Below are 17,141 nucleotides of genomic sequence, written 5' to 3'. Positions count from 1 at the left end.
CCAAAACGTCTGAATACAAAGTAATGAGGAGGAAAACAGGGAAAATTGGTGATATATAATTTCACTACTGTCAGGTGTGCAACTGTCTTGAACAACTCACTTCTGATTGGACAACTGCCTAGAGAAAATACTGGCTACATATCAGAACAAAAGAATCACTGTACTGTGCATTTGCAAAACACTATTACAGTACAATGGTCTATATCAACTGTCAAGTTAGCTGTTTACAAACCCTTAATATAAGATATTGAATCCAGTAACATACTCTGCATATTAATTATATGAAACAGCAGTAGACAGCAATGTTATTCCATAACACTTGAACAGAAACAGCAGAACAAAATATTCATACAGAAGTGTCATTTCAGAAAACAGAAAAACAAACAGCAGCAAAACCAATATTGTTTTCAGCAGTTTCATTTTACTTCCAGTAAAATCCTAGGTAAGGTTTAATACTCACAGTTTCATTTAGTACTGACACAACTTTTTTTTTTTTTTTTTTGAGAGAGAGAGATTTGGTTTTGTTTTTAAATTTTCAATTTATAGCACAAGTACAAAGTGGTGCAAGCACTGCTGAAGTTTTCCTTCATACTATTTGAATAATCCAATCCTAGTCATACTAATTTGTTATTCCTGTAGTGGACATCTTACTTTCCCATTTCAGCAGATTACACAATTTATATACAGATTGTAAAAACCAAATGATATTTTTATACAGAACAGCCTTCCTGCATGTTTGTTTACCTGACCTTTAAAAAAAATTTCTATCTTGTTTAAAACTATTCTGAGCAAACATCCAGGAAAAACAGTATTTTTATTCTATGACCTTGTGTTAATACAATAAATATACAAAACTTGTGAACTACTCAGACATGCAACATCAGAGGGACAGAATGAGTGTGTTTCTACAGAACCATGACATTTACTAGGATGGCAGAGCATTGTTAGTAATTTACAAAATATACAAACATCCCTCAGATAAATAAATCCAAATCCTAAATTACAGATCACTGACTATTGACATTCCAGTGTTTAAACATACTTTCAACCAAATTTGCCACAATACAACAAAATGACAATGTAAGTGGGTGCATATTGTGTTAACTGATAGGAGTCCAATACCTCTGTTAGTAAAGTAATAATATTTTAACAAACATCAGCCTTCAGTTCTCAAATCCAAAATGAGAATATTTTTCCTTTGGAACACAAATATTCATATATATTAATTTTGTACTGTAATGCATTTTTGAGTGCAGAGGTAAACATGTAAGAATCAGAATCATAAACACAGAATCATAGAATATCAGGGGTTGGGAGGGACCTCAGGAGATCATCTAGTCCAACCCCCTGCTCAAAGCAGACTGTAAGTAGACATGTGCGTGTCAGTTGCAAGTTGCTTTTTGATAATATCACGACTGGTAATCTACTATTCTACAGTATGACACTAAATTTAACTGTGAGGATGCTGCCCCTCATACCCCATGAGAAAAAGAAAAATGCTTAATTCAGGCCTAAGATCCACCCTTAAAGGAAGTCCTCGGTACAATTTTCATACTTGGTTAAGAAGACTCACAAAAGTAGGACTTGGATCTAGAGAGGCCTGAAAGGTGCTAGCAGATCACAACACAAACTGTAAAATAAAAATTCAGATGGAACATTAAAGAGTAAACAAATTTTAAAAAGAACTAAAACCTCCTCTACTGATTTTAAAAAAATGCTGAGGGAAAGCTTTAGAGTGTGTCCTGGTTACTGTTATTTCAATTGCACTGTTTAATTCATAGTGAAGAGAATTCTATGTGGAGACAATACAATTATGAACAACAACGTCAGTATAGATCATATTACAATGCTTTCTTACCATATTTATCTTTACTACTAAAATTGGATTTTGAGAAGTTAAATTATGAATTTAAGTTGTACTTCTAATTTATACAGGGCTTTATGTATGCAAGTGCTACACTGCTCCAGGTATTAAGCTGTTGAAGGATATTTTTTAAAATGGTCTTATTTTACAATATGCGTAAATTGAAGTGAGAAGATTTATTCCTCTATCAAAACCAATCCACATTCAGGACATGAGGCCTCTCTGGGCTGGTCTAAAAGCACTTAAAATGCTGCAGCTGCTTCAGGAGACACACTACCTATGTTGACAGGAGAATTCACCCATTGACCTAGCACTGTCTATACTAGGAAATTAGGTCCATTTCACTGCATCACTCGGGATGTGGATTTTTCACACTCCTGAGTGATGTAATTATACTAACCAAATGTCCTAGTATACATCAGGCCTTTGTAATTTTAAGGTTCAAACTTGCAAACTTTTATTCATATGAGCAGTCATACTGATTTCAGCGAAAGCATTTATGTAAGATCTGGGGATCAGGTCCTTAATGATCTCACTATCTGAAACTGGCATTTTATGATTTTAAGCTCAGTCCAAAGTACTACATATATTATCATCCAATAAACCAACCTACCTAGGAATCTCAAATGACCTTAAATAGACTACAACATGATTTTAAAGCAAGAGCTGATTAAGAAAATTACTCTAGTAACAGCATGAATCATGGTACATCACAGCAACAGTTTAATTTATTAGACAAGGGGTCGGCAACCTTTCAGAAGTGGTGTGCGGAGTCTTCATTTATTCACTCTGATTTAAAGTTTCACGTGCCAGTAATGCATTTTAACGTATTTAGAAGGTCTCTTTCTATAAGTCTATAACATATAACTAAACTGTTGTTGTATGTAAAGTAAATAAGGTTTTTTAAATGTTTAAGAAGCTTCATTTAAAATTAAATTAAAATGCAGAGCCCTGGACCGGTGGCCAGGACCCGGGCAGTGTGAGTGCCACCGAAAATCAGCTCGCGTGCTGCCTTTGGCACGCATGCCATAGGTTGCCTACCCCTCTATTAGACAGATATCCATTTCAACAATGTGAACGTATTTAATTTTATTCTCTCAATGGAGATAAAAAATATTTCACTTTTCCAACTCAAAATAGTTAAGAGTCTTCCTTATTCAGCTTGAATCAAATCACACATGAAGGCTGAGGTGCGTTAAAAGGAATTCAAGTATGTGTTAAATGCCACAGTTTAAAAAGTTTGATTAGAGAAAATATTCCTGTAAAAAAATTAAATTAAATACTGTATATTCAGATTTTTGGAAAAGCAGTAAATAAAGTGACTGACCAAGCTATAGATTTAGTACCACTGGTAAACACAAATTGACACTGAAAAGAAAAATCCAACACCCCCTCCCCCACACACCACAAAAATTTCACTGCATTTAAAAAGTGGCAAACAACTGTTCATGGAAGTGTTCTAAAGGTTGGTAATTTTTCCTATAACAGAATGCGTTTTCCTAAGACATGAAAACTGAAATTAAAAATAGCAAATATAATCATTTAGCTCTTTGATCAAAACCATCAGTTAACTTCTCTTAACTGTACATCGCATTACACATTCTGGCAGCAAGAATGTCTATACAATAGCCATTTCTGATTTTGAAAAAGTATGCCATGAAAATAGATACAAACCAACACTAAGTGGTATAGATAAATCCTGAACCAAAACACTAATTCAGCATGGCCAAATATCTCAACAATATTCATGCAAACTTGTAGACTTATATTAAAAACCTACTGCTCTAAAAAAAAAAAAAATTACATTATATACCATACTTATATCTGTCCATCAGCTGCTGAAACTGCCACAGCAGCAGCCAAATCTAGAGTCTCAAACTGTTGGTCTTACTTCTTGCAGTAGAAATAGGGAAACAGGCTCAAGAACAAAAATAACTGCTCCAAAGTTAAAACAAGAGATTCCAGAGTGAAATACTAAAACCCCTCACTAAATACACTTAACTGATCACAGAAAATACCATATCAATTTCAGATCCATTGCTGAAGATTCCACCAAAATATTGTTCCTCCAGAAAATATGGAGAATTATATATCTAGAACGTATTTAATGTTTTAAAGAGGGCAAAGAAGGTTGCCTGTGGGTTTTTTTGTTTTGATAAATAAATGTATAAAGGAATAAAACAAGATTTTTTTCCCCTGTTTTAGCCCATGCACAGCTGAAGGAGAGACATACATGCTGTGTGTATTTTGAACGCAAGTCTTTAGGAATAGAATTAATAAGATGGAAAATAAAGTACAGTCAAAGAACTGTAGTGATTTTTGTATTTCACTAAATTTGGTTACCCTTGAAAGCATTTTGAGCTGCACTAGTTGCTGCTGTAGATGCTGCATTTGCTGCAGCTGTTTGTACAGTTTTGTTCGACATCACACCAGTTGCAAACTCTTGCTGTGCTTTTTCAAAACTAGCACCAGTTGTACGGTATAGGCCATGAACCTAAGACAGAAAGGGAGGGTGAAAGGGGAAGGGAGAGGAGAGAAACAAGAGCGTTAAAAAGTGTTATGATCATTCCATTATCTCTATTTGTAGATGCTACACCAAAAGTCGTATGACAAATTAAATGAATAGAGTGATGGGGAAATTTGATTCTGTTGCCTGCTTGCAGCTGTATGGAGGATAATCAAATGGGTGAAATTTAGTCCCCAGCATCAACAGCAAATATTTGTTGATGTTTTAGACCTATATGCCTTTTAATTAACATTAAAATGGTACAATCCTAAACAATTTAAAAATGGAAATATAGCAAGTATAGAAACCATCTACTGCAACATATCTGACAATAAGTGACACTGAAAATTAAACAGTTCTTAATGCATTAACGTTTTAAAAAAAGAAGAAACAACAACGCTTTTTATAGAAAGTATAGTTTAGTGTACTATGGTAGCTAGCACATTTGGCAGGGTGAAGCAAACTACTTAGTTGGGTTGAGACGACTTCATACTGACTGTCTGAAGGAAAGGAGCTTTTGACAGGTAAGAATGCTTCCCAAGAGATGCAGTGAGAGCAATGGGGGAAAATGTATCCCCTGAACTTCCCCGATAGTAGTGGCAAAATGCTTTTTCCTACTGTTCAGAAACCAGCTATCTATAATAAATTAAATAAATAAATAGGGACCTGGCTCTAGCCCATGTTTCTAGCCTGGAGTTGCTTACACAATCAGTCTCATCCATGCTCTGACCTTGTCAACACCGTCCCTCTTCCCTCCAATCCACATTTGCGGTTGCTCACCCTAAATCAGTTAAGTACTCCTCCAGAAACACCATCCCTCCTCCTGTTGCTTCCCTAGGATAGTTCCTTAGATACAAAGACAGGGGGATCATCATCCTTCCTTCAGTGAAGCTTATGAAGGTTTAAGTTCCATCTTATTTGGCTTCTCATATAAATGTTATTCCATATCAATAAAGATGTAAATAGCTCATGTCCAGATAATTATGTATTCCCGAGGAACCCAGCTGTGTGTGGGAGAGAACTGAGTGTGACAGATCAGTGCCATGAGGAACGGCAGGATAGGAGAAAGGGAAACGCCTTTTAAAAAGTTATAGCACAGGAATGGGTTATGCTCTTGGAGGGAAAGAAGATAACAACTGGATAGCTCTCTCTGCCATGCCACCTCTGAACTTCTTCCCAAATATCAGCAGGACAGAATCCTTTAGGGATGGTTGAAATCCCCAAAAGATAATAGTTCCTTAAAGATAAGATAGGAAAACTAGAATGATAACAGAGAGGCTACCGCTGTATGCATTTGAACAACACGCACCTTATTTGGGTATTTTGTGTGTCTAAGTTTATGCCTTCTGGATAGCAGGCGAACAAGAAGGAACTGGGTTCTACGTACTATATCCTGATCTAGGAAATATTTCTACAGTGCTGTCAAGTCCAGGACATCTTTCTTAGGAATTTTTAAAGCACTTATCACTAGAGTATCTGAGAATGCAATTTTTCAAAAGCTAGGATGCTAAATAAAGGTGGCCTGATTTTCAAGGGTGCAGCACACCGGCAGCTCCTACTGACTTCCAAAGGGAGACGGCTCCAAGGACAGATGAAAATTACTCAGCACCTCTGAAAATCAGGCCACTTATTAGTCTCTCATGTTGCAAAATGACAACTGGAATGCCTGGCACCTCAGTGCAGTGTATCCTATCCTTCCATTGGGGCAAGTTGTGTTACATTCTCCTTCTCTCCCCACCACTTACTGTCTTTACTATCCCCACACTCAAATCCTCCACTGACAATTTCAGTTTGCACAGACTAAATAGTATCTTTGTTTTACACAACACACACACAAAATGGCAGTGACTTCTGTCTCTGTGGAAACACAAGCAACAAGGTATTACAGACATGCAATCAGTACAGGTAAAGCAAAGCAGGAAGAGGACCTATAGGAATAGCAATCAACCCTATCAATTGTGAAGATGCAGGAGAGGACTTCCCTAAAGCAGAAAATTAGATCAGGGGACAGTGGAGTAAGTGGAAGTCTGAAATAGTAAAAACAAAGCAACTTACCTTTTTAAACATAACTAGTGAGATGACAGCAGATGCTGTGAAAAGTGCTGTTATGATTATCATCATAATGCCAACAGGAATACTCTCATTAAGCCCAGTCAGAGATGAAATCCATCCACTAGAGAAAAAAATGACAAACTTTCTTACAGTGGTGCACTACATATTTCCTTTTAAAGAAACCTTTGTAACCTTCTGGTTCTGTTCTGACTTGAGGAAAGTAATGAAAATTATAAAATGTAAACAGTTTAATAACATATTTTTAGAAGTTCAGTTCCTAAATTATATAGTCTTAAAGTTAGGGCATGTCTACACTACAAACTTTCGCCAACGTAAGTTCTTCTTCGAGTGATTGCTCATATCCATTCCAGGTAGGTGTACGCGCCGCGCGTGCACGTCTGCCGGAAACTTTTTTACCCTAGCAACTCCAGTGGGCCGGCAGGTCGCCCCCTAGAGTGGCGCCACTATGGCACTTGATATATACTCCTGCCGGCCCGCCCACTCCTCAGTTCCTTCTTACCGCCATGTCGGCTGCTGGAACTGTGGAGTGCGGCTTGCTGACCTCCACATCCCTAGCTCTCCTGATCGTCGTTTAACTTGTAGATAGTTCTTAGTTAAGTGTTGTTAATAGTTAATAGTTAAGTGTAGATAGTCCGGCGGGTGGGCCGTTGCCCTCTCCGGCACCCGGCCGGGCCCATGCCTGGCTCGCCGGGTTTCAAGCAGTGCTCGGCATGCAAGAAGATGATGCCCACGAGCGATTCCCACGACGCGTGCCTCAGGTGCCTAGGGGAATCGCATATTAGCGATAAGTGCCGCATTTGCAAGGCCTTTAAACCTCGCACTAAAAAGGAGAGAGACCAAAGACTCCGCGCTCTCCTGATGGAAGCAGCTCTGTCTCCGGCACCGGCGGCGCAGTCGGCCGGCTCTACACCGGCACCGGCAAGACTCCCCGGCACCGACCATCTCCAGCACCGGGAGCAGATCTACGTCCCTCGGCGTCTGCGACACCATCAAGGCAGTCCCGAGGAGACCGCCCGGCTCCTACCTTAGCCGCGGCACCGCCTGCAGGACCGCTGTCGACTCCGGGCCCGGAAGGTCCGTCGAGTCCAGCCCCACCTAGCTCCCCCATGAGATCGGTGGTTGAGCTCAGGGTCCCATCGATGCCGGAGACTTTCGCTTCGGCTCGGGACTTAATCGCGCTGACGGAGCAAGCTCAGCCTCAGCTGGCACCCCTGGGACGCTTAACTTCCAGGGGCAAGCCGATGCTCCGAGCGCCGTCTCCCGAGTCCTGGCACGGATCACCCCAAAGACGTGAACGCTCTCGCTCGGTGCGCCGCTCGGAGTCCTGGCACCGGTTGCCCAGACGGTACCAGTCGTACTCGCGGCACTGATTACCATCCGCACGGTCCCGGTCGGGCTCATCTCACCACCGGCACCAAGATTCCAGGAGCCGATCGCCTCGGCATTCGGCTCCACGGTCGACCTCCCGGCACCGAACTGGTGGCAGGTCCCGAACCCGGTCGACCTCCCGGCACCGCGCTGGTGGTAGGTCCCGGTCTCCGCTGCCGTCCCGGCACCGTACTCTACGAAGATCACGGTCCCGCTCCCGGCACCGACATCGCTCCCGGTCGGGCTCGAGGCACAGAGCATCACGCCGTTCTCGGTCCCGATCCCGGTACCGAGGTCAGTCACGGCACCAAGCCTCGGCACCGAGGGGAACGTCAGTCACGGCACATGGAGCTGTGTACTATCCAAGCTCAGCGCCTCCCTGGCCTTCTAGGGAGCCGTCAGTCTCGTCCCACGTGGATAGTGCCTATGCCCTGGCACAGGGCAGACACGAGGCCCTGTTCCAAGATCCATCACAAGAACGGGGGCCTCCACAGTGGGGGTTCTGGACCCCATGGGCATACTCCCAGACCCAAGGTCCGCAACATGTTACCCCCCGCCCTGTAGCGGAGTGCAGACCTCCGGAGGCGACGGTGTCTCGACCTCCTCCCTCCCCGGAAACAGAGGGGACTCACCGGGACCCAGAGCTCCCTCCGGAAGTAGAGGAGCAGCCCCTCAAGGATCCCCCCATGGACGCTTTGGTGCCGGGAGTGTCCTCGTCTCCGGATGAGGCAGTGGCGGGTACCTCGTCCTCCAGTCCCCCTCCACTGGATTTGAGGGCGCACCAAGACCTCCTCCGCCAAGTGGCACAGAACCTAAACTTACAGGCGGAGGAGGTGTCGGAAGTTGAGGACCCGGTGGTGAGCATCCTTTCAGCAGATGCACCCACCAGAGTGGCCCTACCTTTCATTAAAACCATCCAGAATAATGCCACTAACATCTGGCAGTCACCAGCCTCCATCCCTCCGACCGCTCGAGGGGTGGAGCGTAAGTACATGGCCCCCTCTAAGGGATACGAGTACTTGTACGTTCACCCGACCCCCTGCTCGTTGGTGGTCCAGTCAGTGAACGATAGGGAGCGCCACGGGCAAGAGGCCCCAGCGCCCAAGTCAAAGGAGGTGAGGCGGATGGACCTCCTGGGCAGAAAAGTCTATTCAGCTGGGGCGCTGAAGCTCCGGGTTCCAACCAGCAGGCCCTCCTCAGCCGATACTCCTTCAATACCTGGGTAGCGGATGAGAAGTTTACGGAACTCTTGCCCCAGGAGGCACGCCAGGAATTTTCCACCATCCTGGTCGAGGGCAAGAAAGTAGCTAGAACATCGCTACAGGCCTCCCTTGATGCTGCCGACTCGGCCGCTCGGACCCTAGCTTCGGGGCTCACGATGCACCGGATCTCTTGGCTGCAGGTCTCTGGCCTTCCGTCGGAGCTCCAGCATACGATCCAGGACCTCCCCTTCGAAGGCCAGGGGCTGTTCTCAGATAAAACAGACCCTAGACTCAAAAATCTGAAGGATAATAGAGTCATCATAAGGTCGCTGGGCATGCATACGCCGGTGATGCAACGCAGGCCATTCAGGCAGCAAAATCATCAGCAGCAACAGCGGCCATATCCTCCGTTCCGCCCGCGACAGGACCCTTCGAGGCGCCGTGGCAGGAACAACCGCCGCAGACAGTCCGGTGGACAAACGGGGCAGAACCAAGGCTCCACCAAGGCCCCTCCAGGGCCTAAGCCTTCATTTTGAAGGTGCGCCCGAGGGCGCAGTACCAGCTTCCCCTCAGGATCCCTCCCCGCAGTTTTCCAACCGCCTTTCCTCTTTCCTCCCAGCGTGGACCCGTATAACGTTGGACCGTTGGGTCTTGCGTACGGTGCAGGCCGGTTATCGCCTGCAGTTTTCTTCGCCCCCTCCCTCCCATCCACCATCCCCGTCCCTCTTCAGGGACCCCTCTCACGAGCAATTCCTCCGTCAGGAAGTGCACGCGCTCCTTGCCAAGGGAGCCATAGAGGCGGTGCCGGACAACGAGAAGGGCAAGGGGTTTTATTCCCGCTACTTTCTAATCCCCAAATCCAAGGGCGGCCTCAGGCCCATCCTCGACTTGCGGGAACTCAACAAGTATATCGTGAAGTTGAAGTTCCGCATGGTATCCCTTGGAACCATTATCCCATCTCTGGATCCCGGAGACTGGTACGCCGCCCTCGATATGCAAGATGCCTACTTTCACATCTCTATTGCCCCCCAACACAGGCGTTTCCTCCGCTTTGTAGCCGACCGCCGACATTTCCAATTCGCGGTCCTTCCGTTTGGCCTCTCCACGGCCCCAAGAGTATTTACAAAATGCATGGCAGTCGTCGTCGCACACCTTCGGCGTTGCCGCATTCATGTCTTCCCCTACTTGGACGACTGGCTGATCCGAAGCACGTCGGACTTGCAGGTCCGTGACCATGTAGACAGGATCAGCACCCTCTTTGCGGCCTTGGGCCTCGTAATCAACATGGACAAGTCTACTCTACTCCCCACGCAGCGGATAGAGTTTATCGGGGCCGTTCTAGACTCTGCCCTAGCCAGGGCCTTGTTGCCCTTGCCCAGGTTCCAGTCGTTGTCGGGCATCATTCTACGGTTGCGAGCGGCCCCGCTGACCTCAATACGGACATGTCTGGCCCTCCTAGGCCACATGGCAGCCTGCACGTTTGTAATGGCACATGCCCGACTCCGCATGAGGCCTCTTCAATCCTGGCTCCTTGCACAGTATCGGCCGTCCAGACAGTCGTTGGACACGGTCATCACCGTCCCTCAGAGTGTACTAGACTCTCTTCGCTGGTGGCTGGACCAATCTGTAGTCTGTGCGGGGCTCCCGTTCCATCCGCCCCAACCTTCGGCATCCCTGACCTCGGACGCCTCCGATCTGGGCTGGGGGGCTCACTGCAGCACCCAGAGAACTCAGGGCTTATGGACTCCAGAGGAGATCAACCTCCACATCAATGTGCAAGAGCTGAGAGCGGTCTGCCTTGCTTGTCAAGCGTTCGTCCACCTCCTTCAAGGTCGTTGTGTCGCGGTGTTCACCGACAACACGACGAATATGTTTTACATCAACAAGCAGGGCGGCACCAGGTCCTCTCCCCTCTGTCTCGAGGCAATACGTCTCTGGGAGTTTTGCATAGCCCATTCTATTCACCTTTCCGCCTCCTATCTCCCGGGAGCGCGGAACACCCTAGCGGATCGGCTGAGCAGATCCTTCCGTTCACACGAGTGGTCCCTCCGTCCAGACGTTGCCCTCTCACTCTTCCAGAGGTGGGGTCGTCCCCGGATGGACCTCTTCGCGTCCAGGGTGAACAGGAAGTGTCGAACATTCTGCTCCTTCCAGGATCGGGAGCCGGGGTCTCTAGCGGATGCATTCCTGATCCCATGGACAGCCCACCTGTGTTATGCTTTCCCGCCCATTCCTCTGATTCACAGAGTTCTCATCAAGGTCCGCAGGGACAGAGCCCGGGTGATTCTCATAGCTCCAGCATGGGCCAGGCAGCACTGGTACCCCATGCTGCTGGACCTCTCGGTGACCAACCCAGTTACCCTGCCCCTGCATCGGGACCTGATCACTGAGGACCATGGCAGGCTCTGTCACCCGGACCTTCAGTCTCTGCACCTTACAGCATGGCTCCTGCGTGGCTGACAGACGCCAAGTTGCGATGTTCCACCCCGGTTCGTGAGGTTCTCTTGGGCAGCAGAAAGCCTTCCACCAGAGCGACTTACACAGCAAAGTGGAAGCGTTTCTGCTGCTGGTGTTCAGAGAAAGCTTTTCGCCCTATGGAGACTTCCGTCACCACTCTCTTGGACTATATCTGGTCCCTTAAGGCCCAGGGTCTGGCATTGTCGTCCCTCCGAGTCCACCTAGCCGCCATCTCCGCGTTTCATCCCGGAGTAGACGGATGTTCTGTCTTCTCTCACCCTATGGTGGCGAGATTCCTGAAGGGGCTGGAGCGGCTTTATCCGCAAATTCGCCCTCCGGCCCCTTCATGGGACCTCAACCTGGTCCTAACTGGACTCATGGGTCCTCCATTCGAGCCATTAGCTTCCTGCTCCCTGCTCTACCTCTCGTGGAAGACCGCCTTCCTGGTGGCAATTACCTCAGCTAGACGAGTGTCAGAGCTGAGGGCCCTCATGGTGGACCCACCGTATACCGTCTTCCACAGAGACAAGGTACAGCTGAGGCCTCACCCTGCCTTTCTTCCCAAGGTGGTCTCAGCTTTCCATGTCAACCAAGAGATTTTCCTCCCAGTCTTCTTCCCCAAGCCCCATTCGTCCCGCAGGGAGCAGCAGCTACATTCGCTAGATGTCCGACGGGCTCTAGCATTTTATGTGGATAGAACCAAACCCTTCCGCAAGTCCCCTCAGTTATTTGTGGCAGTTGCGGACCGGGTCAAGGGGCTACCGATTTCCTCCGAGAGGTTATCTTCATGGGTTACGTCCTGTATCAGGACTTGCTACGACCTGGCCCAAGTTCCAACGGGCCGTGTGACTGCTCACTCCACCAGAGTGCAGGCGTCATCGCTGGCTTTCCTCGCCCGCGTGCCAATACAAGAGATTTGTAGGGCGGCGACCTGGTCATCGATCCATACATTCGCTTCCCATTACACCCTGGTACAGCAGTCCAGAGATGATGCGGCCTTTGGCTCTGCAGTACTCCAAGCCGCGACCTCTCACTCCGAACCCACCGCCTAGGTAAGGCTTGGGAATCACCTACCTGGAATGGATATGAGCAATCACTCGAAGAAGAAAAGACGGTTACTCACCTTTGTAACTGTTGTTCTTTGAGTTGTGTTGCTCATATCCATTCCACACCCGCCCTCCTTCCCCACTGTCGGAGTAGCCGGCAAGAAGGAACTGAGGAGCAGGCGGGCCGGCAGGGGTATATATCAAGTGCCATAGTGGCGCCACTCTAGGGGGCGACCTGCCGGCCCACTGGAGTTGCTAGGGTAAAAAAGTTTCCGGCAGACATGCACGCGCGGCGCGTACACCTACCTGGAATGGATATGAGCAACACATCTCGATGAACAACAGTTACAAAGGTGAGTAACCATCTTTTACATCTGCATAAAGCTCCCAAAGTTAGTATATTGCTTGTATGCATGCATACTTGGCTCCTTGCATCAGCACCACGCATACTCACCAGGAGTGCTTGTGTCGATACGCAGTGTGGAGCAGCAGGGGTAGGTATCCCAACGTGCAGCTCACCACTGTCCAGCACAATGTCTTTTGGAAAGTTCTGGCAATGTATGAGGGGGGACAGAAGAGAGTCATGTAGGATGGACTGGGAGATCAAGTTCCCACCATACACCTTTCTCCACCTCATAATGCCATTTCTATCCCATAATTCTCATGCCTACTTCGAAAATCCTACAAACTCACGTGGAACTTGTCACTGTCCGCTATCACCAACAGTAGCATGGAGCCTACATAGCTCTACACTACTGTTACAAGCGCTACAACTACAGGATGGCATGATCCTCTGGTATTTACAGAGCCGCAAGAAGAGCTGTGGGGAACATGACGATTTTCTGGAAGACAGACTGCTGTGGGACATAGAGCAAACCAATTCAATATCGTTAGTGGCAGTCAAAGAATAGATGCAAACGGTGGAGCGCCGCTTCTGGGCCTGAGAAATGGGTACTCACTGGTGGGGCTGCATCATAACACTGGCTTGGGATGATGAGCAGTGGCTGCAGAACTTTTGGATGTGCAAAGCCACATTCCTGGATCTGTGTACTGAGCTCACGCAAGTAGTCCAGCGTGGGGACACCAGAATGAGAGCTGCATTGACAGTGGAGAAGCAAGCGGTGATCACACTGTGGAAACTTGCAACGCTGGATTGCTACCCGTCCTTGAGAAATCATTTTGGAGTTGGAAAATCCACCGTGGGAGCCATAGTCATGCAGGCATGCGCGACCATTAATCATCTCCTGCTCCACAGGACTGTAACTCTCAGCAACGTGAAGGACAAAGGATGGATTTGCAGCAATGAGATTTCCAAACTGCAGTGGCATGATAGACAACACACATATCCCTATTTTGGCATCAGACCCCCTTGACACAAAGTCCATCAATAGAAAGGGCTATTTTTCTGTGGTTATACATGCGCTGGTGGATAAAGAACAGTTACCTGTTCCGTAACCGGAGTTCTTCAAGATGTGTTGCTCAGGTGTATTCCACAGTAGGTGTGTGTGCTCGCCATGTGCACCAGTGCTGGAAGTTTTTCCCTTATCAGTACCTGTATGGAGGAAGCACTAGTGCAATTCCTTGAGTGATGCCTCTATATTGTGCTATAAGGGGAACCGCACACTCCCCCCACCCTCGGTTCCTTCTTGCCAGACAACTCCGACAGGGGGGAAGGAGGACGGGATGCGGAATACACCCAAGGAACACATCTCAAAGAATGCCAGTTACGGAACAGATAACTGTCCTTTCTTCAAGTGATTGCTCATGTGTATTCCACAGCAGGTAAATCCAAGCTATATCTGATGGAGGTGGGTAGGAGTTTAAGGGTTTCCAGGACGTAGTAATACCCTACCAAACTCGGCGTCATCCCATGCTTGGGAGACAATCGCATAATGCAAAGAAAAGGTGTGGACAGAGGACCATGTGGCAGCTCTACGTATGAGCTAGATAGGGACGTTAGCTACACAGGCAGCCGATGAGGCCTGAGCTCTTGTAGAATGCGCCTTAACGACAGGCGGGGGGGGGAACTCCTGCCAGGTCATAACACGTGCGTATGCACAAGGTAATGCAGTGGGAAAGGCGCTAGGTGGAAATTGGTTGTCTCCTCATCCACTCGGCCGTCGGAACGAACAGCTGTGAGGATTTCTGGAACGACCTGGTTCGGTCCAGGTAAAAAGCCAGCATGTGTAGGCAGCGCTCCTAGTTGGAGGAGCAGGCAGCGCTCCTAGTTGGAGGAGTGGGGCTTAGAACAGAGTGCCGGTAGGAAAATGTCCTGATCCATATAGAAAGCGGAGACCATCTTCGGGAGAAAAGCAGGGTGTGGGCAAAGCTGGACCTTGTGGAAGACCATATACAGGGGATCTAAGGTCAAGGCCCTAAGCTCTAAGACACATTGGGCTAATATGATAGCAACAAGGAATGCTACCTTCCATGACAGGTGAGATCAGGAACACATGGCCAAGGGCCTAAAGGGAGGACCTGTGAGGCGGGATAACACTAGGTTTAGATCCCATTGTGCCATAGGAGGCCTAGCATATGGGAATGAATGATCCTGGCCCTTTAGAAAGCGGGAGGTCATATTGTGGGAAAAGACTGAGTGGCCCTGTACTGGCAGTTGGAAGGCCGATATGGCTGCCAAATGCACCCTGACAGAGGCGGGAGCTAGCCCTTGGGTTCTAAGGGACAGGAGGTAATTGAGAATAAGTTAGAGCGATGCAGACTATGGGGAGGTTCCCTGCTCCCTCGCCCATCCAGAGAACCTGGACCATTTGGCCAGGTACGTCCGTCATGTGGATGGCTTTCTACTTTCCAACAGAACTCGTTTGACATTCTTCAAACACCTCCCCTTCTCCTCATCTAACCACGGAGCAACAATGCTGTCAGGTGAAGCATGGCCAGGTTGGGGTGGAGGAGGCATCCCCCTTCCTGGGAGACGAGATCCAAAGAGGCAGCCTCTGCGGGGGAGCCACTAGGAGTTGCAGGAGGGTCCCGTACTAGTGTTGACGGGTCCAATCCGGGGCTATAAGGATGACCCACGTCCTGTCTGCTTTTACTTTTTGCAGGACTTTGCCTATTGGGGGAAAGGCTGGAAGGCATAGAAAAGTTGGCCCAACCACTGAAGGAGGAAAGCATCCAAGATTGCCCCCCTTCCCGCCCCTCCCCTGGAGGGGAACTGGGGGAAGCATTGGTTCTGGGCAGAAGCAGAGGTTGACCTGGGGAACTCCCCACTCCCGGAAGATCTGTAGTATGACCTCCCAGTGGAGTGACCACTCATACTGATGGGTGGGAAATCAGCTCGCACATTGCGGATGCCGGGTAGGTGAAAGGCTCGCAGGGAGATATTGTGGACTATACAGAACTCCCACAGGCTCAGGGCTTCGAGGCATAGGGCCGAGGAGTGCGTTCCTTCCTATCTGTTGATGTAATACATCACAGCCGTATTGTCTGTAAGGACTCTGACCACCTTACTGTGAAGGTGCCCACTGAAAGCTACGCACGCCAACTGTATTGCCCTGAGCTTCCTGATGTTTATGTGTAGGGATAATTCCGAGGCCAACCATCTCCCTGGTGTTTGAATGTTCCCTATATGGGCCCCCCAGCCCAGGTCCAAGGCATCTGACACCAGGTCTAGTGAGGGGGAGATTTCTCGGAAGGGGACCCCTTGCAGCATGTTGCACAGGAGGGACCACCACTGAAGGGCAGCAACTACCTGGGACAGTATCATGACAACTTTGTCAGGCCCGTCCCAGGCCTGGGAATACTTGGAGGCCAGCAAGAGCTGGAGGGGCCCCATTCTGAGCCTGGCGTGGCGAACCACATATGTGCACGCTGCCATGCGCCCGAGGATCTGAAGGCACGCCCTCGCCATCACCACAGGGAAGGCCATGACCAAGGCAATGAGACCTTTGAGGGTCTCAAACCTGTCTTGGGGAAGAGAGGCTGTAGCCTCTAATGAGTCCTGTAGCACCCTTATGAATTCTATGCGCTGAACCGGAACTAACATAGACTTGGTCCCGTTCACCACTAGGTCAAGATCTGTGCACGTGGACAAGAGAAATCCCACCTGGGCCTGCGCTTGGGACCAGGAAGTGCCCTTGAGAAGCCAATCGTCCAGGTATGGGAAGATCTGCACCCCGCTCCTCCGGAGCTAGGCTGCTACCACCACCATGCATTTGGTGAAAACCCTGGATCCGCGGAAAGGCCAAACGGGAGGATCGTGTACTGGTAATGGTTCCCCACTACCAGGAATCGGAGGAAGCACCTGTGTCCCTCGAATATATGGATATGGAAATACGTGTCCTGGAGGTCCAGGGCCACAAACAATGCCTTGGGTCCAGGGAGGGAACAACAGAGGCCAGGGATACCATCCGGAACCTGTAGTGGACCATAAAACTGTTGAGATCCCGTAGGTCTAGGATGGGTCTAAGCCTGCCTTTCGCCTTCAGGGTTAGGAAATACCAGGAGTAGAAACCCTTGCCCCGGAATTCTACCGGTACCCTTTCCACCACTCGCAGGCAGAGGAGTATGCCACCTCCTGGTCTAGCTGGTGGGTGTGCTCCGAGTCCCCAAGGGTCACCCAGGGCAGAGTGTGTGTGTGTGTGTGTGTGTGTGTGTGTGTGTGTGTG

At 48.4% G+C, this 17,141-nt stretch overlaps 1 protein-coding gene across 3 annotated transcripts in view; it reads right to left on the bottom strand.

Annotated features, from left to right (window-relative positions):
• Window positions 1-2,834: 2,834 nt before the first annotated feature.
• The window catches only part of SCAMP1 (secretory carrier membrane protein 1), a 97,881-nt gene continuing 83,574 nt past the window's right edge, over window positions 2,835-17,141 (bottom strand). For all 3 annotated transcript variants that reach the window (XM_030566610.1, XM_030566609.1, XM_030566607.1), the window contains 2 exons: window positions 6,426-6,543; window positions 2,835-4,358 (listed from right to left, as the gene is read on the bottom strand). In XM_030566610.1, coding sequence (XP_030422470.1) covers window positions 4,194-4,358; window positions 6,426-6,543 — 283 coding nt within the window. In that variant the 3' untranslated portion in view covers window positions 2,835-4,193. The remainder of the gene's footprint in view (window positions 4,359-6,425; window positions 6,544-17,141) is intronic.

The sequence above is a fragment of the Gopherus evgoodei genome, chromosome 6 (assembly GCF_007399415.2).
Source record: "Gopherus evgoodei ecotype Sinaloan lineage chromosome 6, rGopEvg1_v1.p, whole genome shotgun sequence".
Classification (NCBI taxonomy): domain Eukaryota; kingdom Metazoa; phylum Chordata; order Testudines; family Testudinidae; genus Gopherus; species Gopherus evgoodei.
The sequence above is the reverse complement of the archived record's forward strand: the minus strand, read 5'-3'. Positions and strand labels throughout refer to the sequence as shown.